This window comes from Rhynchophorus ferrugineus, unplaced genomic scaffold, assembly GCF_030347505.1.
Source record: "Rhynchophorus ferrugineus isolate W39M unplaced genomic scaffold, kcgeb_rfMv2 rfM9, whole genome shotgun sequence".
NCBI lineage: Eukaryota > Metazoa > Arthropoda > Insecta > Coleoptera > Curculionidae > Rhynchophorus > Rhynchophorus ferrugineus.
Window position 1 is genome coordinate 17761002 of NW_027472588.1, and position 26506 is coordinate 17787507.

Below are 26506 nucleotides of genomic sequence, written 5' to 3' on the forward strand. Positions count from 1 at the left end.
GAGCCTAGGATTTTTTTAACTTGAAGCTTTATTGTAAAAAGTCGGCACAATATTCAAAATATTGTCCATCGATATTTGCTACTCTTTCCCATCTTTCAGACAATTACGGATTCCATCTCGAAAGAACGATGCATCTATTCGGACCATCCACGAATCGACATACATTTTGGAATCTTCATAAGAAATGAAGCGCTGCTTAGACAGGTCACGATTCCTATGTCAAAACAAATAATAATCAGAAGACGTAAGGTCTGGAGAATACGATGGGTGGGATAGCACTTCCCATTTGGATGTTTCCAAGCATGTTTTCCTCGGTTTTGCCACATATATTCTAGCGTTGTCATAGTGAAGAATAACATTGCTGAGTCTTCACTCATATTCTGGCCCATAATTGTTTAATTAGGTTTTGACATTCATAGTATACCACAGCAAAGTGATCCACCAAATACGAAGCACTATTCAGATTTTTCGTTGATGTTAATGCATGACAAGGAGGTTTCCATATTTTTTTTGCTTTGAATTATGGTTATGGTTTAATCACCGATTTCGCCAATGAAGCAGCATTTCACATATGACCAAACGCCTTCCAGTGTCTCTTGACTTCAGTTCATACTACAAAAGGTTTTGGACCATTTCCATGTTCTTCATGTGATTCGAAATGGTTTCTTTTATTACTCCCAATAATTATTTCTATTCTTCTTGCGTTTTACATGAATCATCATTAATCAAATCCGCGTGTTCATATTTTTAAGCTGCCTGGAATGCTCTTTATCTTTGCTGCCAAAATCATCACTTTTAAATCTTGAAATTGATGGAACATGTTTGCCATAAATTTCTCACAGCATTCGATAACGCACAAAAATAAACTTTATTATTAACATTTTTGAGTCTTATAAGTTAGTTATAATGCACATTAAAAAATCCATCCAAAGTTGTAAATTTTTCGTAATAATGTTTTAATTATAAATAAATAAAAATATCGCAAGCTAATTGAATTATACTGTGCGGCAGTTTCACATTCTCATTAAATTTCAATTAAAAACTTGACCGAAAATTCATCTTATACGAAACGACGCCAAACTGCGCGAAATCCACCAAGTCAGAATGGATCTATAAAAAAATTACTGATTAAGGCCAGTTTGAAGCCTCTAGCGTCTTTGGTACACACTTTTTCATGATGCTTCTTCAACGAGCAATTATAATCAAGTCTTTTATTTATAATCAATCAATATTATGGCCTAAATAGGTCTTGAAAGACATATGGTTCCAGCAGGACGTCTCTACATACTACAGAGCTGGCACCCCAAAAAACAATGCAGCATCTCTCGTTGAGATACTATTCAGTCACACTAGACTTCATTTTGCGCGCTTTCTATGCCAATAATATGTAAATTACATAACTCAGGCCATCTCTCTGATGCAGCTGGATCTATGTGACACAATCATTGGACCATTTGAATGCGTACCTCCAGAAGAAGATGCTGTAGATATTTGAACGAGTGCATATGGCATATATGAGACTTTGGAATTTAAAAAAAATTCGTTAATGCTCCACACATAGCTTGTTTTATTTTATTTTAATGGAAAGCCATTATTGAAAAGATATTTTTACCAAAACAAATAGAATACAAAACGTCTGACCCAAGTTGACGTAAATAAACAACTTTTATTTCAAAGTTTCCTTATGTTGCCCGAGTTTTCTTTTTATGTTTATATAAGAAAAATAAAAAACTTTGCCACAATATCCCTGATTAAATAAAACTTCTTTTACGAAACGATATGTTCTTATATATTCTGATAAAAGCTCTATCATTTTTTCACGTCGAATTCGTCCTTTTTACAATCATTACAAAGAACGTAAAAAGTACCTTTTATTATGCCATTCGCACATTTATAATCATACCCATCAGAACAAACTATGGTAATTCCAGAGACAACATTAAAGCGTAAAGGTAACAAAGCCCTTTGTACCCTTAAAGGGCAATGCCGATTAAACCTATAAGCCCGAGCCAAATTGCCATGGTTATTAACCTAAATACAAACGAAAGAATTACAAATGAAACAATAAATAAAATTAAAACAACCGAGGACACTTTCGATATTTTTTTGTAAAGTTGAGGCTTTAATGTAAAAATTCTCTTCATTTTCATATATCTTGACGATGCCACGAGGTATAATGACTACCAGGTATGTTCAACAAGTACTTTTGTAATTTCACGGAATATTTGTCGAAATGACACAAGGAATCAATAAATTTGCAGTTATTTTATTGTATACTTTTTTAAAAACTGCTGAAAAAAGAACTCAAATAATTTTACAGATAAGAGATCCGAGAATTTACATTAAATTTTGTTTATTTCCTCATATATGGACTCTTTTCCACGTAAATTCTCTTATTCCACGTAAATATTCTTTCCATATGAAACATGTTTCTGCTTAGTCTTCTTGCTACATTCAGCAATTTCCTCTATAGCGACAGCTACAACCTTTTAGGCCACAACGCATTCACCTACCTTGAGCACCACACTTATAGGTACCCTCCGTCCTGCTACATCTTTGATGGCAACTGATCCCGTAAAACTCCTCACTTAGGTTGTAGTGCTTCGGCGATTCATTGCATGATGCGAGTGCACTCCGGAAATTCCACCACATGGAGGTACGTTACAGGGCAGCTCCACTAAGGGAGTGATATAGAGACCGCTGCAACCCTTTAGGCCACCACGAATTCACCTACATCAAAGTCAAAGGTTAGCAATGCTGGTGGATTGGCACTATGCGATTCCCGGCTATAAAAGACCACCACGACGACGCCTTTTCTCTACCTCATTGTAACAGTACCACTTCCACAGCGCTACCATACTTTTACCTTTACCTAACCTAATATCCTGTCAATTCTCCCGTCGACCACATGCATCTATATAAATCGAAATAAAGAAGTATTTTTTTAACCAATGTTTTCAGTTCTCATACGAATTCCTTCCGCAAAATAGTAGTGAGTGTTCAGACAAACAATCGCATCGACAGCCACACATTCCGACCGACCAGACAGATTCCAACAACCCTCTTCTGATTTGATGTCTTCAGTTTCGCTTAGGTCGCCACTTAAATTTTCTTCTTTCTCTTTAGACGTGATGAAATGCACCGCAGACGGTTGTTACCGACGAAAACATTTAAAAAACAGACAAAATGATTTTGAATGACCGTAAATTGAAATTGAATCATATAGCAGACACTATAAAGATATCAACTGAACGTGAACGTATACAAAAACAATTTTGACAATATATTTTTTCTTTTTTTTTAATATTTTAAAGTCTCCATCTCCATTTTATCAACGAGGGTTTATCTGGACTGGACCTGCAGTTTAAGGTGATCTCCGAACCACGGTTTTCGGCATTAAGACTACCGACTGGTGAGTGACCAACTTAGACATCATCTCAGAGTACATACATACACAGTGTGACTTAGATAATTTTCCTTGCCAGATTTTGCACTCTTGTCTAGGATGATCACAAATATTAAACCATCACAAACATAAATTTACCAGCAGGATTCGAACATGCAACTATCACAAAAGTAGGGGGACCATCGCTTTTACCACTGCAATATATCCAATATATTTAAGTAAGCTTTTCAAATTCCTAGTAAATTCTGGTCTAATTTATAAATCTAATATTGTACATACCTATAACATATCCTATTGGTACCTGGGCTCACTCGACCTGAAAACATTTTAATTATATTCACTAAATTTATATTATAAAAATGTGTATTTAAGAATTCTGCTAATCAAGATAATTTCCATTTCTGTTAACAATTTCGCAAAAATATTAATGTATTAGCGATCGATCTGATGAAAAACTAAAAAGACAACAGCTGTCTCTAAAATCATAAAATATTTTCTATATTTTCGTATTTGCACGCTTCCATTTCCATTTAAGAAAAGAAGATTCCACCAGTTAATTAATCTAGAAACGAATGTATCAAAAATTCTATGCCCTCATATTTATTAATTTATTCAATTGTTCAATTGTGTTGAGCAGTCCAAGCTTTAAATGGGATGAATAATTGGGTGTCAAGTATACAAACAAAAATGTATACCTTGGAGTTAACTCAAGTCAAGAAAACGAACAAAACTTATTGATTTTTAGTAATACCATAAGTTAAATAGTATTGGAATCCAAGGTGCTAGAAACTACACTTATAAATAACACTTTACTAAAGTGATGCAGCCGTAAATTTGGAAGTTACTGCGGCAAAATATTGGTTAAAGTTAAAGTTATCAAGGACTACAGAGAAGTGAGAAAGATGTCTTGTTCTGCATTCATGTCCCTGTTGTCAGTTATCTACCTTAGTTTTGTTTATTATTTGCTAATTCTGTGGTTAAGTTTTTGTTGATTAGTTAGTTTGTCATATTTAATATGGTTGTGAAAATATGATGAAATTCAGACAAAATAACAGGACACTAGTTATTATGCTGGTAACAGAGGAACTTAAAAAATCATAACGACGCCCAGGTGACAAATTGACTTTACGAATATATATTAATCCTACGAAATATTTATTAGTATACTATATGTTAATGGTAAAAAATTAATTCGTAAATGTAACCAGAATATATATATATATATATATATATATATATATATAAATTTTAATATATTCTAAGTGTGACGAAGTAAACAAAATTACTAGTAACGGGTAATCAAATATCACATGAATAACGACTGAGAAGTTCAAATTTAACTAGTAACTTGTTTGTTAAATCTGTACATATTAGTGTTAGTCTCATTGAAATATATTATCTCATTAAATATATAAGGTGTATAAGCATATATTTTTGAAAAGAATATGTAAGAAATGAAAAAAAAGTTATAAGAGACAAATGCAGACATACAATGTACATTTATAGCACAAAAAATTTATAGCACAGTGTGAAAAAAACGAATACAAAAAAATTTTTTGCCAAAGAAAAACAATCTCCTTGGCTAAATGTACCTCTTAACGAAATACGGCACATGCCCAACAACAACACAGTATGTAACAAAATATAACAATAAAAACTACACAATTAACAAATATATATGTTATTTATTTTATTTAAGTGCGCCTGCACTCAACTAGCCAATCATATACTACATAGGTCAGTCTATAAAATACCCATACTTCACTTTCTTGTAGTTTATAAATATCGTGGAGAAAGACTAATCTACTTAAGCTAAAGTTAAAGATACACTTATAAACTAAAACTTGTTTCATGTTTTAATGCGAACTTTTGGATCACTTCGTGTATCAATTTGATTCCGAGGTCAGGGTGCAGTTGGTTACGTAGCGATAAGCATTGGTAATTAATCGTAGAATTGTGTTTTGAGTGCATTGGATTACTAGTTGGTTTGATATTTTAGTGCAACCCCATATTTGCACACCATGGGGTCCAAATAGGCTTTGTAATTGACTGATAAACCAATCTCTTTGATTTTAGATCAACTTAGTATTTTCCGATTAACCAGTACAGTTGCTTGACTTTGAGTCTAATATACTCAGCTTTTTCTAACATGATGTTTCCAGTTTAACCTACCATCAAGATATACTCCAGGGTATTTAGCTGATTCTGCTTGAGGAATCGGGCATCAGTCAAGTAATTTGATTAAGTTTTTGTATATATGTATATGTATAGTTAAGTCAATGTTATATTTACATGGACAGATTTAGAGCTATTAAACTGTATTTTCCATTTGTAGATTTTGTTGACCGCTACTTGTACTTTTCTATACCCTTAGACCTGTGTCTACATCTTTTACTATTATAACTGTGTCCACAGCAAATGTTCCAAGTACTGTTTATTTTGTTGTTGGGATATCAAAAGTATAAATCAGATATAGAAATGGTCCCAAGACACTATTTTGCGGAACTCCAGGCGAAATAGGTTTAAGTGTTGAGAATGCCCCTTCGTGCGATACTATAATTTTCTATCGAAAAGATATGATTCCAACAGCCATAGATATCCAGGAATATTGTAAGGCAGTATTTATTTTCTTCGAATGCCTTTTTAACAACCGCTGTTACTCTGTGCAGTTAGTAATAGTTTTGCAAATAAATGTAATATCGCAGATAGCAACGGAAAAGGCCTGTAAGATCCAACTTGTTTTGACGGTTTGTTAGGTTTTTTAAGCATAATTATTCGAGTAACCTTAAATCATTCCAGAACATGGTTCAGTCTCAAACAAGCATTGAATATATACGTCAACGTAATTATGGCTTTTCGTGGTAGCTCTTTTAATAACCCAGGTGAAATATCATCAATTCCAGGAGCCTTTTTAGGATTGAGGTTGTTGTCACTTTCTGTGACAACTTCCATTAGAGAAATCAGATTTACAGCTACATCGGGCTGATAAACAAGATTTATATCTTTTATAGATTCTATATTATTCGGTTAGAATACGTTAGGTAAATGCTCTACGAATAATTCAGCTTTTTCATCGTTGCGTCGAACCCATTCATTTTGATAATTTTTGATAAGCGGTACTCTAATAGTTGGTACTTAAAAGAATTGCTTTCCATAGCGAGTAGTTTTTGTCTGCTTCCAGGCTTAACTCACGTACATATTTTTTGAAGCAAAACTGTTTCTATTCATTAATCTTTTTATTTGTCTGGTTACTTATTCTAATAAATATTATTTTATCTACAGCATTTCTTGTTCTGTGCCAATTTATAATGTCATTTAAGAAGTAAAAATACTTCCGACAATTACTTACTTCAGCAGATGAATAATAGCTCTACGCTGTAAAAAGCTGTACGTACACTGTACACTCCTAAAAAAGAGTGAGAGGAATCAATCTATTATCAGAATAATGGAGAAAACTCATTTCTAACGTAACTACCTAGCTTTGGATAAAATACATTAAACCAGTTACTTATCTTCAATAATAATATAGTTACAAAAAAACCTCTCAAAATTTATTCGTACACCCTATATCATCCATTAATTCTAAAGGCAATAATATTAATCAACTTATCAAAAACGTTTGATCATTATAGTATGTAATATAGTTTGAATTACTTGACCCCTAGAGACTAGTACTTGTTTGTAAACATGAAAAAATTATTTTGAAGAAAGATATTTAAAACAAATCATTCAAAAAAGGAATACCTATTTCTGTACAAAAATGTTTATATAAATGTTTAAATATTATGATGACAAAACATATAATTATATAGAAGTGTATTAATATAACATCAGTACATCTTATCTTAATTGAAGAAAGCTGTAAGACAATTTTTATTGCAAAACTTCAAGTGACCCAAACCAAACAAAGCACTTTCAGCAATTGCTCTATTTTAGTTTCGGTTTTTAGTTTTAGTTTACCAACCGAACCGACAAACTCATCAGCTTTGAATAAAACATTGCTTGTATTTGAAATTCCCTTTGTAGTATTTTATTAACTCCACAAAGTAATTTCTCAATTTACATTAATACAAAATAGCGCGCTTTTTAATTTCTTGAAAATACAACCGAGTTTCCTGCTTTATACCTCGTCGGAAAGTTAATAAAATAACCTTCGGGGTAAATATATTCAACCCTTCAATCGACCGAAATATTAAACCGACAAACCGAAAGGATTTAATGAATAGTTAGTCAAAGAAGAGAGACATAATAACGTATTATTTTGACGGAATCAATTGAATTTTAGTTTCAATCAATTTAGTTTACGTGTTGCACGTTTATCTTAAGCAAATATATAAAGTTCAACGACTGACAAGACTAAAAAAAAATAAAACATCTTCAACATCTACAGGGTAGATCAAACAGAAAGTGATTGAAAGTGTTATCAAGTGTTATTAATATTGTTAAGTTTATTTATGTTCTTTGGAAAAAAAATTATCAAAATCATAAGGTACATTTATAAAGAAAACTTTCATCTGTTGTTCAATCATCATTTGTTGCTAAATATTTTGCTAATAGTTATCTTTAATGGCAATACTGGCATAATAGCTGTAGATAAAGACAATGAGGAAAGAAATCTGTTCATCTCAATTATACACATAAGCGAAATCAACCCATTGTTATCAGATAACAATTATTATATAACAATATATTATATGATCTAATTTGCTAAACATTATTAAAGTATCACATGATAACACAGTAAAATATATAGGAACGACACTGAGCGGACATCATATATATATATATATATATATATATATATATATATATATATATATATATATATATATATATATATATATATATATATTGCCTTGTTAACGTACAATAAATTACCAATGTATAAATTAAGTATATACCTTAAGTATATACATATGACATCCAAATATGAGACTGTTACAAAGAATAGCAATCTGGGCCTAATCCAGCGGTGTTAGAATAAAGTATATATGAGTTAATGAACCGCAGTACTTCGAAAATAGTATACGTCCACAGATATCTGGAATGGATACTGTTACCCAGACCATTTATAAATGTCTACCGTCTAGAGCACGCTCATGAATAAAGACTTCTCCATCATTTTAATGTTGCGGCAATCCGGTTTATCAAAAGTGCAAATCGGGTAAAACGACTCCAGAAGCTGATGTAGTCTGGTGTTAGTGCAAAAGCAGAGCTAAATACTAGCGTACATGTTAATACATAAGTAGGTTGAAACAAAATTCTTTAGTATGATTCTATTATTCACTGAAACATTATTTACTAACACATTTAGAAAATGCTACAACTTTATCGATGTATATCTAGAATGTTTCCCCACAAAAAGAAGTCTACTGGAATTAAATTGAGGCTCTTGGATAGATGCTAACACATGGACTGAAAAGTTCCAGGCTTGACACATAGATGGCGCTAGTTGACTAAAAGTGACACTACTTTTATTAATTTTAAAACAATAGATCAAAAACAATTTCTTGTTTTACTTTTACTCTGCTTCTTGGTGGGAAAAATACCGTTCAAGCGAAGAAATGATTTAGAAAGTGTTATAAGGACTCCGCTCCATCAGAAACAACAATAAAGCATTGGTTTGCTGACTTCAAACATGGTCGTAAAGACTCCGATGATGCAGAACGTGGTGGGTTTCCAAATGAGGTGGTAACACCAGAAAATATAAAAAAATCCGCAAAATCGTTTTGAAAGATCGAAAAGTGAAGTTGCTTGAGTTAGCTAACATTGTAATTATATCAAAGGAGTATGTTGGTTTTATATCGCATAAGCATTTAACAATGAGAAAGTTCTATTCAAAGTGGGTGTCGCGTTTGCTCACTGCTGACCAAAATCAAAATGTGTTGATGATTCTGACCAGTGTTTGGCCATAGTTTAAACGTAACAAACCGGAATTTTTGCATTGATATCTGACAATTGATGAAACATGGATCCATCACTTCGCTCCGGAATCAAAACGATCGTCATCTGAGTAGACAGCAACTAGTGACAGGCCTCTTTTGAAGCAAAAAATAAATCGATCTACAATAGAAGTGTTGAAATTTTAGAGAGGCGCTAGAGAATGATGGTGTGGTTCTTGATGAGGATTAAGTTGATGAAAAACACGAATTTTGAACAAAAAAAACGTCTTTTCTTTGTTACGCTCGGGAATTTTCAGCGCATGTGTTATATATCAACAATAAAACTACAAATGTTCCTAAAAAAACCAAAATTTTATACAGATTATGGAACAACTTCACATAGAGTTTCAACTACTTGCTGACAACAATATGGATCTAGAGTACAGAATTCCGACTAATTTTATATACAGATAATGAACAGTAACAATAATACAAAAATCGGCTTTCGATTAAAGTCTTCATTACCAAGATAATTAAATGTTCAAAAATAATCAGCCCGAAAATGTTAAAGTTAAGGTTCAACGACTTAATTTATACTTAGGTCTTGTCAGAAAAAATAAATTAAACAAAATTGTACTTCAAACTTCTCTTAAAATCAGTCAGCTACTTCTGGTTATAACACTTAAAATTAACACGTCAGACTTCCAAAAAGCAACTTAATTAAACTTAAGTAAGAGTTCCTTTTGCAACACGTCATTCCAGGAAGATGGAATGTTCGCCTTATTAAATTAAAAATAACTAAATATAATTTCTAATGATCCGATACTTCAAATAGGTCTTTATATTTCGAAAATTACGTTAAAGAAACAACACCTCAAAGTTCGATATATTTATGTAAAATACGTATGCTGGAGATAATGTTTTCGTACTACTTTGGATTTGGGGCTACTGCTTTTATATCAATATTCAATGAGTTTTATTTGTAAAATGTTATTAGTATTAATTATTTTTAGTTTGTTTTAAGTATTGTAGTTAGTTCTTATTGATTTTAGACACGTCACCCTCTTGGATTTTTTAGTGACTGGACCTACAGCTTAAAGTAGGCACGGTCCTCTGCATTAAGGCTACCGACTGGCGAGTGACCAACTTTAAAAATCATCCGAGAAGACATCCGGTCTTACTCAGCCTGGTTACTGGCGTCACTGGGATCGTTTTCCTTGTCAGATTATACTCTTGCCTAGAATAATCAGAAATATTAAACCATCACAAACATAACTTTACGATCATATTATAGCAGAATTCGAACCCGCGACTATCGCAACATTAAGACGACCGCCCTGTCGCCTTAACTACTGCGCTACCAAGCCGGCTATTTAAGTATTATAATTATATTATAAATTATTTAGATCAATAAGAAAATTAGTGATTACAATATTATTGAATTATATAATGTTAAATGATTGCATCTTAATTGAAGAATTCAGGCCAATATAAGTGTTACCAATAATTTTACTGGTTCAAGATATCGATGAACTCAAAATCTAATATCTCGATACTAATGGCATTATTGCAAGCAATATAGTTGACAATATGACAAGACATATGAGTAACAGTTTTTTTTGTTCAATAATTTTTTAACTACTTTACTGTGACTTTTTTAGATTTAGTCCCGAAGGTTTGGAAGCAGGAATGCCGACCAGGATTGAATCTCGGACCCCGAGATCGAGTTGTCTAATCTAGACGCACCTAGACCTGAATAATACTTGGGAATAGACATTCTCAGATTCTCGGCTAAAGTATTCGATCTCTAATGGTATAACTTGTCGATATAGTAATTCTCATGCTGATAATATTGTTTCAAAACTTCCAACATGCGGAATAATTAAATTAAAGTAGTCGTAATTCGAATATGACATTATAAAATTGTAGAGCGAACTCATAAGATCGATAAAATTAGTTTTCTAAGTGCTACGTTTGGACTACCATAACTGGTCAGTTGAAAAGTCACCGGCCTGACACATAGATGACGCTACTAGAATTCATTCCATATGATTTTTAGTTAGCCCTAACCCTCAAAAGATGCGTGTATAAATTTGACAGCTGTCGGATCATTAGTTCGTGAATTATAGCATTTTGAGTGAAGTAACTTTTGTTATTGTGAAATAAAATTTATAAAAAGGAATTTCGCGTGTTGATAAAATATTGCTTTTTGAAAGAAAAAATACAGTTGAAGCAGAAACTTTAAGAAAATCAACCAGCAAAGATTGGTATTCTAAGTTTAGACGTGGTGAAATGAGCACCGAATAGGGTGAACACAGTTGACGCCCAAAAGAGGTTGTTACCGAGGAAAACATTTAAAAAATCCACAAAATGATTTTGAATGACCGTAAATTGAAATTTAATGAAATAGCAGACACTCCAAAGATATCAACTGAATGTTTACATCATATCATTCACGAATATCTGGATATGAGAAAGCTCTATGCACACTGGGTGCCGCGCGAGCTCACTTTTAACCAAAAACAACGATGACCTGATGATTCGGAGCAATGTCTGAAGATGATCAAATGTAAGAAAACCCGAGTTTTTTTGTCGATATGTGACATGACTACATCATTTCAATCCGAAGTCCAATCGACAGTCATACGAGTGGACCGCACACGGTGAACCCGCTCCAAAGCGTGGGAAATCGTAACAGTCGGCTAGCATGGTTATGGCGTCTGTATTTTGGGATGCCCATGGAATAATTTTCATTGACTACCTTGAAAAGGGACCATCAACAGCGACTATTACACAGCTTTATTGAACCCTTTGAAGGACAAAATCACCGAAAAACGGCCACATTTGAAGAAAAAGAAGTGCTGCTTCACCAAGACAATGCACCGTGTCACAAGTCAGTAAAAACGATGGAAAAAATCCATGAATAGGGCTTGGAATTGCTTCTTCATCCACCGTATTCTCCAGATCTGACCCCCAGTGACTATTTCATGTTCTCAGATCTCTAAAGAATGCTCGCTGGGAAATTTTCGCCGTATTAAGAGGTGATCGACGAAACTCAAGCCTATTTTAAAGCAAAGGACAAATCGTACTACAAGAATGGTATCGAAAAGTTGAAGGGTCGCTATAATCATTGTATCACCCTTGAAAGGAATTATGTTGAATAAAAAAAACTAATTTTGCCAAAAAAGTGTGTTTTACTATGGTAGGCCAGGGACTTTTCAATTGACCTGTTATATTTGAATTATAACTATAAATAAATATATAATGAATTCAGATGAATATTCGTTACATTTGATACAGTTGATCGTAACGAGGATTTATAATGTAGTAAAGTCCGAATGCCGTCAAAATTATACTTTCTTTCTACTCAATTTGCAGACCCAAAATATCGTTTTTTACGCTGATTTATTGGCTACATATTTCATTTACACCATCTCATACTCACCGTGTTCCAGTGATGTAATTCTGTGTGATTTTTAGGACCTCCAAATAAGGCATTTTCTAATGAAAAAAAAAACAAGTTTTCCGACGTCATCATCTAACACTCTTGCACCTATATTCGAAAAATAATAGAGAGACCTGAATTAATTTGACATACTTATTTACATGGTCAATACCACTCTATAGTATCTCACAAATAGTACAGAGATATTGAATAATATTTAAAAGAATGTTATATTATTAACAACATTATAAAAACAATAATAAAAACAATGCCAGATTATGTGTTTGATATTTATTATTAAGCGTCTATATTGGAAAAACTTTTACAGCATAAGCTGTAAAAACTGGATTTTATATTAATTTTTCTTTGAAACTTTGTAAAATGTTTTAATTAAAAATCGTTGTAATGTTAGGTTGGGATAAAAGTAATTTCAGTTTTCCTTAATACATGGATTTAAGTTAACATATCTCTAATAATACTAATTTAATAAAATCATACTATAACTCATTTGAAAGATAACAATATATAGAATATTCTGTATATAAAAGTAGCGCTTGTTGTTTAGTCGACAACAATTACTGAGCTTATTGAAATATAATTCTTAAATATTCTAAAAATCCATTTTCCTCTATTTAATTAACAATGAACAATTTAAGATACTTTTTAGAATTCTAAAAGGGAAATCGTGACATTTTTGAAGCGAAACATGAGTAGTGGATCACGTGCCACAATAATGTGCGAAAAAGATCATGGTCCAATTCTGAAGAAACTTTATAAACCATCGCTCACCCCACATTGACGCCAGAGAAGCTGATTCTAAAGTATTGATGGGATTGGAGCATTTGGACTCACTGCAGTCAACAACTAATGCGATTCAAACAGGAGACTTGAAAAATAACAACGCTAGACCACAAAAATATATTTAGTGACCCGCTAATACCAGATAGATTGGTTGGAAAGTTTTGATGCATGCAAATCGGTTGGATTAAAGGTCCCGAAGCCTCATTGTTCGAGTTTGTGTTCTGTTCTGGTGTCATCCAATAGTTGTATTACTTCAATATTGACATGAGAATGGAGTCTATCCTCATATTTCCTCGCTCGTGTTATCCTGGATGACAGTCAGTGTCTGAAGGTCTAGGTTTAAGTAATCGATACACTAACAATACTTCTCAGGACTTTGTTCCGAAAGCTTGTATTTATATTAGTTTTCGCAGAATATCCCCATAATTGAATTCCGTATATATATATATACATATATATATATATATATATATATATATAGGTTTCAATACTTGCTCATATAATAGAAATTTATTATGTACTACTAATTGTTATAGATTTCTTCCAATTAATTCATTTTTACGTATTCCTTCTAGCCAAATTCTTGTTTTTATATGAACTTATATTATTATTTTTTTGTTATTAGTGGTTGTGCGGTCTGATTATACATGAACTGCACATGCATATATTAATTTTTGTTTTCTAGTTTTGGGTTCAGTTATTTATATTGTTACTTGTATCCTTTTATAATTTTCGTGTGGCTTCTTCGCTAATGTCGCCGACGGCAAGAATCGCAATATCATCAGGAAATAAAGCCATCGTGTTATAATCCTCAAGATGACCTTTTCTCACTACTCATGAATTTTAATTTGCCGTAAACATTTAGCAAATCTCTAATCTGTATTCAATTAATTAGTTAATTAAGTAACACAGTAAGTCCAAAAACTTTTAAAAGATTATTCGTGCCATATATTGGCAACTATTTTAGTCAATCCACTTGACTCGTAAATTCACGTGCGTGGTGAGATAAGTTATCAGAAATACTGTTACAGTGTAAATTAATTAGTTGTAAGTAATTGCAAAGTGATGATTAGAAGCTGTAATCAGTCCATTATCAAACTAAATGAAAGTTAGAGAAAGATAATTAATTCGTTGTCATTATAAAAAAAATGTTACAACACCGACTGATTTTCTATATCAATTTATTTTAGCAATAGCAAAAATTTATCAATTGTATTATGTACATTATGATCATATACATACGGATACTGCGTATATAATGATTAGGTAAAATAACATATAAAAGACAACCAACATATTTAAAATATAAAAAGGAGCTGAGGATTTTTACTAATAAATACTATTGACATAACATATCTTGTACAACATATCGGACATTATAAGCAATTCAACCAAATAAATAATGCTGGCAAAAGTTGTGAATGTGAAGAGTACTCAAAAAAATGGAAAAATAACAAAAAATGTAAAATTATTATGATATTATATCACATATCGGAGGAGAGTTGCCATACTCAAAACGGAAACAAATCCACGAAATATAAGATATAAAATAATTAATGCAGGGATAAGAAACGATATAAAGAGTAAAAAGAACACACCCAACCAAAAATCAACAAGAAGAAAATATTATTGAGGATTAAGGAGCAAAAGTAAGAAAATATAAAATCTCTAAGAAGCAAAATATTATGTGTGTAGAGAAGTATGTAAATGTAGCAAAGAAAGTATGTAAGGCATGGCGATGGATATAACAAGTGATGTAATGAATGTTTGTAGAACATAGAAGTAGATGTTAATAGAACATAGTATGAACGAAAAGGTACAATTAATAAAAGGAAAACAGTTTATATATTTCCTTTTCGGACAGATAAACAAGACGGACTAGAAAAATGTTATTATAATATATAATATTATAAAATTATAACACGGGAAAAGAAATAAATTGAAGAAAGAAATAGAATAGACAATGAATAACAAAGAGAAATAACAAAGAGAAAATAAGCGGAAAAATGGAATAATAGAAAGAATAAATAATAAAGGAGACAAAAGATTCTAACAGTATATCCAACAAAAAAGTATTTGCAATCAATAGGACGTAGAAACATGAGAATAGTAATATTGAGTTGAATATTGAGATATGAAACTGTATTAAATATTATTAATTTTTGGCACCCTTAAGTTTTTAAAATTATTGAGTGATAATATGACAGAATTCATGAATATGACAATAATATTGAAACTTCCAAAGCCAAGAAGATTGATTTTAACCCTATTTTATAATTAAAAACATTTGCTTTTTTAAGATTTCGAAATCGATGGACAAAGATTCATCATACTTTAATTAATTTTGCTGACAACTAGCACTGAACATTATATAGACCGGCAAGGGGATTATGGGGCTAAGCTAAATACATTTTGGTCTAAAAATCATATTTTCTCAAAAAACTGATTATTATCTTGTAAACTAAGATAACTCTTATATTAAGGATTTCACACCGTCATATGAAGCGGTAGAGATTCTACTATATTCTGAAATATTGTCTATTTAATGTGGATTGCGGATAATGTAGAACATTGAATAGATATTTACTTGAATGTTTCGCGTATATGTATCTTGAATAAAGCAACAATAGTTTTAAAATATCAGGTATATCACTTATTCTTAAAGATTTTTCATAAAATTGAACTGTGAAAATATTATTAATCGTATTTTGAGATCATGACGTCTCGAAATAAAATTGCTGCCCTCGAGGTTCAAAGTCATCGATAACTTATGTACTAACACGTTCTGCAGAGACCGAAACGAATATATAGACGGCGCTCATTTCATTTCATTCACCACTTTTTCAGTTAGTAGTAACCTTCAAAAGAAAGCTGTTAAATTTTCATTATATTCTACTCATAAGTTTGTGAGTTACTGTGCTAAGAGTGACACTAATTTTGTTATTTTCAAAACAATGAGAAAAAATACCGTTCAAGCGAAGCAATGGCTTGAAAATTGTTATAAGATGCAGATGCGATGATGCAGAACGTAGTGGACGTCCAAATGGGGCGCCAACACCAGAAAATATCAAAAAAAATCCACAAAATCGTTTTGAATGATCGAAAAGTGAAGTTGCGTTAGTTAGCTAACATTGTAAAGATATCAAAAGAATGTGTTGGTTTTATAGTGTATGAGCATTTAACTATGAAATAGCTCTGCTCAAAGTGGGTGGCGCGTTTGCTCATTGTTGGTCAGCAACAAGAACGTGTTGATGACTCTGAGCAGTGTTTCGCCATGTTTAAACATAACAAACCTGAATTTTTTCATCGATATGTGACTGTGATGTGAATCAAAACGATTATGTTCTGAATGGACAGCAACTGATAACAGACCTATTTTAAGGAAAAAGTTAATTCGTTCTACAAAATTCTTCTGATTTTGTGAAAGTGAATGATTTTGTAGCTTTTGATGGAGATTGCGTTGATATATAAAGCCAATTTTGTACAAAGAATAAACGCGTTTTCCTTGTTAGGCCCGGGACTTTTCAATCCATGTGTTATGTATGTGCAATTTAATGGTTAGCACTGGGAACCGAAGCCAAGGACGTTAGTAGATTTCTGGACAGGATAACTTGGCAAAGGTTTATTTTTTAATATATTTTGTTGTTTTTGCCATATAATTGTATGTTCTGGCTATTTTATAAGGTGAACAAAATGAGAAAACGGCCGCATAAGAATTATCCGCATTATCGACTCCTTTTGAATATTTAACTATTATATTTAGCTGCTTCTGAAATTGGTGAGGCATGTATTTGAACGATCCAGAGCGTATATTCAGATCTGGCCAACAGCGATTATTTCCTGTTCTCAGATCGCAAAAGAATGCTCACTGGGAAGAAATTTTCGTCGAATGAAAATCTATTTTGAATCTATCTATTTTGAAGCAAAAGACAAATCGTACTACAAAAATGGTATCGAAAAGTTGGAGAGTCGCTATAATCAGTATATCACCCTTGAGGGGAATTATATTGTATAAAAAAATTATTTTGGCAGAAAGAAAATCTGTTTTAGTATGGTAGCCCGGGGACTTTTCAATTGACCTGTTATTCTACATTTTCAGATATTTACAAACGACTAAATAATAATAAATACCCATATTTTATTTATAATATTAGGTCTTAGACAAACCATAAAAATGTAATCATAAACTTAATATTCTTATATCCTTATAAAATAGAAATCAAAAAATTAACATGTGTTTAAATCATAGAAGAATAATGAAGAATTATTACTATCAATTTTTTTTAATTAATCTAACGTCACGCCAAAATTTGGCACATGACATTGAAAGTTCTGCAATATAACCCCGTTTAATCTGACGCACTCCACTCAGCTACCTTTTTATCAATTTTTAGTCGCAACGAGAGAGTGGGATCGAGTGATAACGACAGCTACAAAACAATGCTGCACGCATGTGTGCCATAGCGTTTACAACGTCCAGTTCACCACGCGCCGATCACCCACAACGTCGAGACGCCGCGTGCTTCCCGCCATCAATTCGTGCGTGTCGCGGCTTCCCACGAACGCTCCCGATATGTCTCATCCAGTGCCCAAACGGCGCGACGACGAGGAGGAGAGCGAAACGGCACCACCGCCGGACGGAGGCTGGGGATGGATGGTTGTGTTTGGTTCGTTTATGATCCACGTCATCAGTAAGTACCATTCACTTTTTCTTACTCAATCAAAACATTACTTGAACATATTGCTGGTGACAATGACCAAGTCGTACTGTTGTTTACCAAAAATGAGAATTTTGTAATAAAATACAAATATATTTTAAGTCAAATTATTCATAATTTGTAAGAACAAAAAATGATGTAACTCTTAATTATTGACAACAACTGTTAAAACGTTTGTGCTTAGAATCCTGGGTATTTATTTTTGTTAATTGTGTGTTAAGTAAAATAAACATAATCAAAAAGAATGTGTAAACTATTAGCTTCAGAAATTATTGTCATGAAAAATACAATAAAATACAAAAACACTAGTTAATTAGAGTAAATTCTTTCTAAATTTATCAATATATTTACCGTCAAGAAAGATACAAAAGATTCAGTTACTCTCCAATATTTCTATAATAAGTGTCATCAAAAATAATATTTAATTCATTAAAATGATTTTAACCAAAACGTTCAATTGAAAATATTGTTAGAATACTTTTTCTCCTTTCTAAATCTGCTTTATGACCAACTATTTTTTTGTTCAAGTGAAACAATGTTTGAACATATTGCTGGTGACAAATAACCATTAATTGATTCACAGTATGCAAGAACATAAAGTGATGTAACTTTTAATTATTGACAGCAAGTGTTAAAACATTTATGCTTAGCATCTTGTGTGTTTATATTTGTTAATTCTGTGTTAATTAATGACGACATTCAAAAAGAATCTTTAAACTATTAGTGTCAGAAATTATAGTCATGAACAATACAATAAAATATAGAAAAACTAATTACAGTAAATTCCTTTTAAAATGCATTATTTTAATCGAAATATAAATCTATTCATCAATATATTTACGCTCAATAAAGGTACAAAAAATTCAGTTACTCTACAACATTTTTATAATTAATGTCATCAAAAATAAAATTTAATTCATTAAAAATCATCTAAAAAGCTTTACTTGAAAATATTTTTAAAATACTTAATTTTATTTTATATAATATAATAAACTGTAATAATAATAAACTAACTACAGTAAATTCCTTCTAAAATGCATTATTTTGATCGAAATATCTCTTCAAGATATTTTCGCTCAGGAAATATACTAAATAATTCAACTACTCTCCAATATTTCTATTGTTAATACCATCAAAAATAAATTTTAATTTATTAAATATCATCCAAAAACCTTCACTTGAAAATATTTCTAATATACTTAATTTTCACTTTCCAAATATTTGAGCTTCCAATAAGTCTGCTTTTTGACCCATCTTTTTTTGTTCAATCGAAACAGTGCTTGAACATATTGCTATTAGCAAAAGGCCAAATTGTAGTGCATTTAATCAAAAGTAGTTGTCACTTCCTATCAAAGTTATATGTATTTAAAATTATTTTCAATAATTTATTTTTAATAAGATAAAATACTGTAGCTTTAGTTATTAACAACGAGTTTTATATTGCTTAAAACAAGAAAATTTTACTTATAATGTTATATATGTATACTTTTAAACATTAAAATATTAGAATCTGTTAATTTTAGAAACGATTTTCGTTAAAAATACTACAATTATAATAAAATAATCTATTTTCACTTAAATAATATTTGATTCAGTGAATCGATATCTATATCGACTAAAATTGATATAATATTAACTCCGTTCCGAAATGCATTAATTTAATCAAATCATAATTATATTCATCAATAGATGGTCTATATATATTTATAATTTATGGCATGTGTAAGGTATTAAAAACAAATACTTTTATTCTACCAGTTCATATCCAGTGCCATATCAGTCGCGTTTGCTTTTGATGATCTTCTGGATAGTACTGTTTTTACCCAATTTTCCATCATATAACCTGTATGGAATAATTTCCGAAGTTTTGGTGACTCAACATTCCAGTAGTCTATAGATAATAAGAGCGAGTGCAGTACTCCGCCTGTTGGTTCACATTACCACTGAACTACGATGCTTTTGGCACGAATCATTGACCTAGATCTGTTTTTCAAAACATGGACATTTTCTAATACTAATAATTTATGATTAAGGATGTTTGAAAGCCTTCAATGAACCCTTTGTGATTTTACAAGTTTATCTGCAATAGTTTTGTTTTAAATTCAATTTAACTATACCAAGGAATATTTTGAGTAACTATAACTATATCAACCTCTCTTTTTCTTGATAATAAGTCTTTTTCTGGATATGTAAGTTGATTTCGGTTGAAGTCAACGAATTAAAATGAGAATAGGCCTTATGATCTCCCCGAAATCCTACCGATTGAACCATTTATGAAATGTATAGAGTTTAAAGCCAACAAAAATTATTTTACTTTAAAGCTGTTTTATTTTATGACAAGAAGTGGCGACTTCATTATTGTTCAATCCTATTGTAATATAAACGATACTGTTATAATATAAAAACTTTATTCGACAGATCACGTCATCAGACACTAAAGATATTTCTTAGAATATCCAATGCCGAATGAGTCGCGTCATATAACATATATACACTCTGATATATTTTTCATACCATCAAAAACGCAAGAAAATAACCAATAAATAAACATCGACAAGGTTGTTTGAAAGGCTTCCAAGTGCCTCGTTCAAACATGGTGGGGATCTCGACATAATATCAACTAGTGATGAGCATACAACATTAAATTATTCACTTTTGCAATATATTTTCTTTTTACAATTAAACATTAATCACAACATAAAACCATCTCTATCAGAAACTGACCCAGCATTTTGATTTGGAGTGCGTTAATGTAGTTTGGTTGACAAACAAAAGTTGTTGAAAGCAGCTTTTATCAAGATAAACACTAAAAGAGCTTCAGGAAATAGTTAGGCTCATCAGTTTCTTATAAAACAAGAAAAATGATGATGATTGACCTAAACTGGACTAAACTGAACTAAACAATAATACTCAATATCATCGAATATCGACATTCATAAAACATAGATATCTGAACAATGTAATGCAATAGAACCCATTCTTTGCTGCTGTTAAAGCAATTATGTACATCTAAATAAGCGCTCTTCAGATTCAAGTTTCATACCCACTTACCTTTTATTTTAATCATATTTATATATTCTAAAATTGTTATGTAATTAACATTCAACAATGGAGCAAACTCATCTACAACAGCATCTAGCGCGAATTCTCTGCGAACTGTACTAATATTATTATACTACATTATTATAACAATACATTAGTTAAATAGGGAATGTACCCGCAAATTATATTGTGTTGGTCAACAAAAAAGATTAATATTACTGGAACGAATATCGTAAATCCCTAAAAAGTATATCTGATCGTATTAATGTCCAAATGCCTATCTATCCTCATTATCGTCAGTCAATTCATATAACAGCCCATTATTTTAATGAACCTGGTTATCATTCTTTTATTCACAGAAAATAATTACACGATTTACATTTATTTAGTGGTAGTGGGTCTCTCAAAATTTACGCTAGATTTTATTTAAATAGAATCATATTATGTATAAAATAGACGCATATGCACTTTTTATCGAAACTTTCCATCATAATTTTGTATAAGTATGACTCAATATCATTAATTTTACATCGAATATACTCCTTCTATCACGAATAGCTCAGGATTTCTTGGCATAGACTTTTGACTAACCCCATAAAAGGAAATCAAGCGATGTCAAACAAATAATCTAGAGAGCCAATTTCTATCATCAAAAAAACAAAGTACATGACCAAGAAATGTCGGTTTGGCAATTGACTATCTTGCTAACATCCATCGACAAACTAGATGATAAATTTAGACCCAAATATCCCGGTTATCATTTCACAATATCCAGCATCATTAACAATCACTGCTTGATAACCATAAAGATCAATTTCGAAGATCAGTTATCGACATGACTTAACCTATCATTGTTCAAACACTTTCTGGGCAACGATGGATTTAAAATACTTTTGGTTGATAAATCAACATCCATGTTGTACAATAATCAATCTACGGAAATATCTTGTGTAAAATCTCTATGTGATTATACACTTTAGATGCCTTTCTAAAATGTGCAATTCTTATTCACAATTTATATGATTTTATGTTGATTAAATATTCACGTTTCATCGACTTAACAGTGACATAACCAGTGAATCCATCACCAATCCAACTGATCTTCACAGCTGACGAACTCAAGTCAATCTTCCAGTCATATTCTATAGCACTTTTCGAACTAAACTCATCAAATTTTTATTACATTTGAAATATTGATCAATCAAAACCTGATTTTTCCTGTAATGCTTTAATATTACTGACATCAACCAGTATCAGCCTTCAAATTATTTTTATAAGCCATCTATACAGATGATTTCAAATTCCCTTTAAGGATAGGTTGCCCAGTTCATTATAAGTTACACAGTAGCAATATTTGCAAACTCTTCAAACTGCCGTCTATTTGCTGAGATATTCGCAATAAAGAGTACCTTAAAGTTTATAATTTCCCACAGTAGCCATCCTAAAGCCTGGCTCATATCATCCAACTCTCTAAACTCACTGCAGACAATTCAGACAATTCCAGACATCTCTTTTTCCTCACATTCACTGAATGCTTCAAGTTCTTGGTTTGCTCAATTGCATCATCTTTGCATGAATCCTCAGACATAAAACCCCTGATGTTAAACTAATCACGAACATATTATATTACAAAAATCTTTTTACACATTATAAGATAGAGAGTTATAGCTTAAGTAGGACCTGCTAAGGATAACATTCTCTGGCTCATCAAGAAGGACTTCTTTTCTCCTGCTAGCTCTATATAGAACAGCTACAGACGAACAAGTCTTAATATTATTGTTACTGTCAATTTACTCAATTCTTCCTCGTGAGAAAGAAAAATAGAACTGAGAAACCTCTATCACACTATATGCAGCAACTTATTAACTATTAGGGGAAGATATAGCTTATCTGATTAACTTAAAAATATTTTCTTATCACAAAACATACTTAAATTATTTGATTTCTTGTACATAATTAGCTTTTATTTATTTATTTATTTATGTGTTTATTTACTCTTTTATCATTTAATTTTATTTAAAAATATGATAAATTATTACATTTATCGCAAATATTACCTCTTAAACCATATATTTTAGTCTATTTAATTTATTATATTATTAATTTCTATATTTTGTTTTCCTTTAGTACGTATAATATAAGTTTTTTAGTTTTACATAAATAGACTAACTAATACACTAACGCGTTAATGAGCAAATTAAATCAAATTTTAACAGTCTGTATTTCAAGAAATACAAAAAATACCGTTCTTTGTACTTTCATGATATATCAATCCGCTTAACGGTTCTACGAACCATTAATAATCCGAAGAAACAAATTATACATCTGAGATCAAATAAAACCGATCGTAAATATCCTATTCTATGAAACATTTACTCTAGCTACAATCGTAAACTGCGGTTACAAGATATCGATAATGTCTTAAAGACAGCTTACATATGATTATTTCATAATGCACTACTGGTGAAGGTCATTTATCAATGGAATTTTCTAAGAACTGCTACTGTGCGTGTGTATCTGCGACTAAACGCCTAAGATATTTCGGCAATGTTTTTGAAGAAATTTGTCTAATATTTAAAACAAACAAAATCTTTACTAACACCGAAAACTTTTTCATGACATCACTCCCATTAGTTATTATTAGATTATTATTATTAATATTTACTTTATAATGATATTAATATTACTGTTAACATTATCTAATTTTTGGGGTTTTTTTTAATTGTTTCGCAAACCTGGAAGTAATCAAAGAAACAATCAAAATTCCTTTTGAATTCGAAAAAAACTGACTCTAACAGTTTGTTGCTTGATTTTTCAACGCGTGTCCCTCTGAAATCTTATCAATTTTTAGCCTCTTGTTATTTTTGTTTTATTATTAAGATTGAGTACACAGATGCCGTGTCTTAAAATTTTTCAAATTCCATTTAATTTAATCATAATGTTTGAGTTCCATTATTGACAAAAAATATATTCCACGAACGTATTAAGCAATCTAGTATCTTCTTTTTATATGGTCATATTATATGTCTGGCAAAAGATCGTGAGTTGTTCCTCCTTTAAAAAGGTAGTCCTATGTAGATTATATTAAATATATACAGAGTCGGGACAACATATGTTAACTAGAGTTATTAACCACGACGTATTGTAATGAAGCATATCTAAGCCTAATTAGTCCAATAGGTCCCTTGAGGGTTTGAATAAAGTCGAGGAGAACTTTGCTGTAACTTTCCTTTTGTTGATATTCGCTCTAATTAATCGGCTTCTTCATCACCCAAAACCCTCATGGGTTCATGCAGAATAATGTTTTAATAATCAACAATAAATACATATATATAGTAATAAAAAATCCATTATTTTTTAATAAAATTAAGGCTTAAATGATTCGATATAGATCGAATATGCACTGTCATCAGGTGTCAGTTGATATCAGGCCGAGACTATAAGGTGGATACAAAGAAATATCTCAACCAATCTCCCAGAGCTTCTGGCTAGTAGATATCGATGTGTATGGTATGGCGTTTTCTTGAAAAAAAATCGCAATTCCTGTTCTAGTGTCGCTTCCTCAGCATCCGAGCGATTGCTTCCTGCAGACGATCCAAGAGTTTACTGCACAAGCTCGAATTGAAAGTTTGGTGGTGGGAAAGTAATCCATAGTATGACTGCATTATTCTATTCAACGCACAGCAATAACTTCTGGTTCAACAACAACAACATAATATAACTGGTATTTTCCCCATTTTTATCTCTTTCCGGCCTTTCTCTCGCCTCTTTTTCTTTACAATAAAGTCAGTGTTACAGTAGGCTTTCTGGTGAAATGCGTTGTGTGAAATCTTATGTTGTGTTTAGAATAATATGGAATTATATTATTATACATTAATTTAAAGTTAATACAATTTAGACTAAGGGTGCTCAATTTTTTAATTATTCGACCCAAACTAAAGATCAAATTTTGGTTAACTGACAGTTACTACTTCGGTTACTTTTAAGTCTTTTGCAAAAGAATTATATTATGTATTATGCTTATGTTAAATAAGAAATTATACTTATATGTATGTACCTTAAATCAAAATCAAGATAAAACCTAAGAATATAAGGATATTTTTAATGTGATTTCTGACAATATTCTGTTCAGTTAGTTTCCATTGTCGGTATTTATTTCTAAGAAAACTTTTTCACATACATGTTGATTCGATGCTATTTAAGAATTTCAAAACCAGGTTTGTTAAACAGAAATTTTTTGGCACTAATTTTATCACCCGTAATATCATCTAACTTCATGTCCTTTGCATATAAAGCTTCCTGGTGGATGATGCAATGATACGAAAGTAAAGTTCGGCACAAGAAAGAAGAAGAAGAAATTCTGTAACAAAGCTACGCAACTATTATTTTTTAGAATCATTACAGTTGCACAATCAGTGCAAATACTTGTCCCATGGTAATTTTGTCCCATGGTAAGCCCTTTCTCTTAATGAATCTCATAAAAAAATATATGCCTCTTCCTTGGCTTGTAATTTTCAGCTAGTAAAATTCGAGTAAATCTTGGGAGATATTCTAACGTTTCACTGATCACATACGCACTACATGAGAATAGCCAACCGAGATCTACTCATCAAATAACAAGTTCTTCACAATTCTATGGAAAGATTGTCAAAGCCTTTTTAACAATTTCTTCATCAGAGAAATATGTATTATTTTTTGCTAAAAGTAAATAAATTTTGGTAAATAAATGGTAAATAAATAAATGTTTTGGTCATGGATTCAAGATTCAAGAGTCGTGTCGTGTATTTTAACGACAGTATTCTGCTGGTTAAACATATCTCTTTCTGAAATTTTTCTGTAACCCACGGGCATAGAATTCGGGCTGAAATTCAACCGAATATGTGCGACAGAACTCGTGTCAACATGAGAAGCAACTCCATAAATTTAAAGAGTGTTATATTTCATAAATAATAACATACCTAAACTATTAAAATAAAAGATAATTTCCGTACCACATGAACAACCACGTCTTTCAATCCATGCATCTATCCATTGTTACCAGCCATGCATTTTATTTTTTATTTATATTCCTTTGAACGCAACCTGATTACATTTCATATTGATCCTTCTTAAATTTTTTGCCCAAATCTTTTACTAAAACCCCTGAGGCCTTTTTAATAATAAGTAGGGTACACAGCGCAGATTTACTCAATCGGATATAAGAATATAACTT

General features: G+C 31.4%; 1 protein-coding gene across 1 annotated transcript in view; it reads left to right on the top strand.

Annotated features, from left to right (window-relative positions):
* Positions 1 to 26506, top strand: part of Mct1 (Monocarboxylate transporter 1) — a 102147-nt gene that overhangs the window by 12035 nt on the left and 63606 nt on the right. The window contains exon 2 of the mRNA XM_076413593.1: positions 17929 to 18225. Coding sequence (XP_076269708.1) covers positions 18108 to 18225 — 118 coding nt within the window. The 5' untranslated portion in view covers positions 17929 to 18107. The remainder of the gene's footprint in view (positions 1 to 17928; positions 18226 to 26506) is intronic.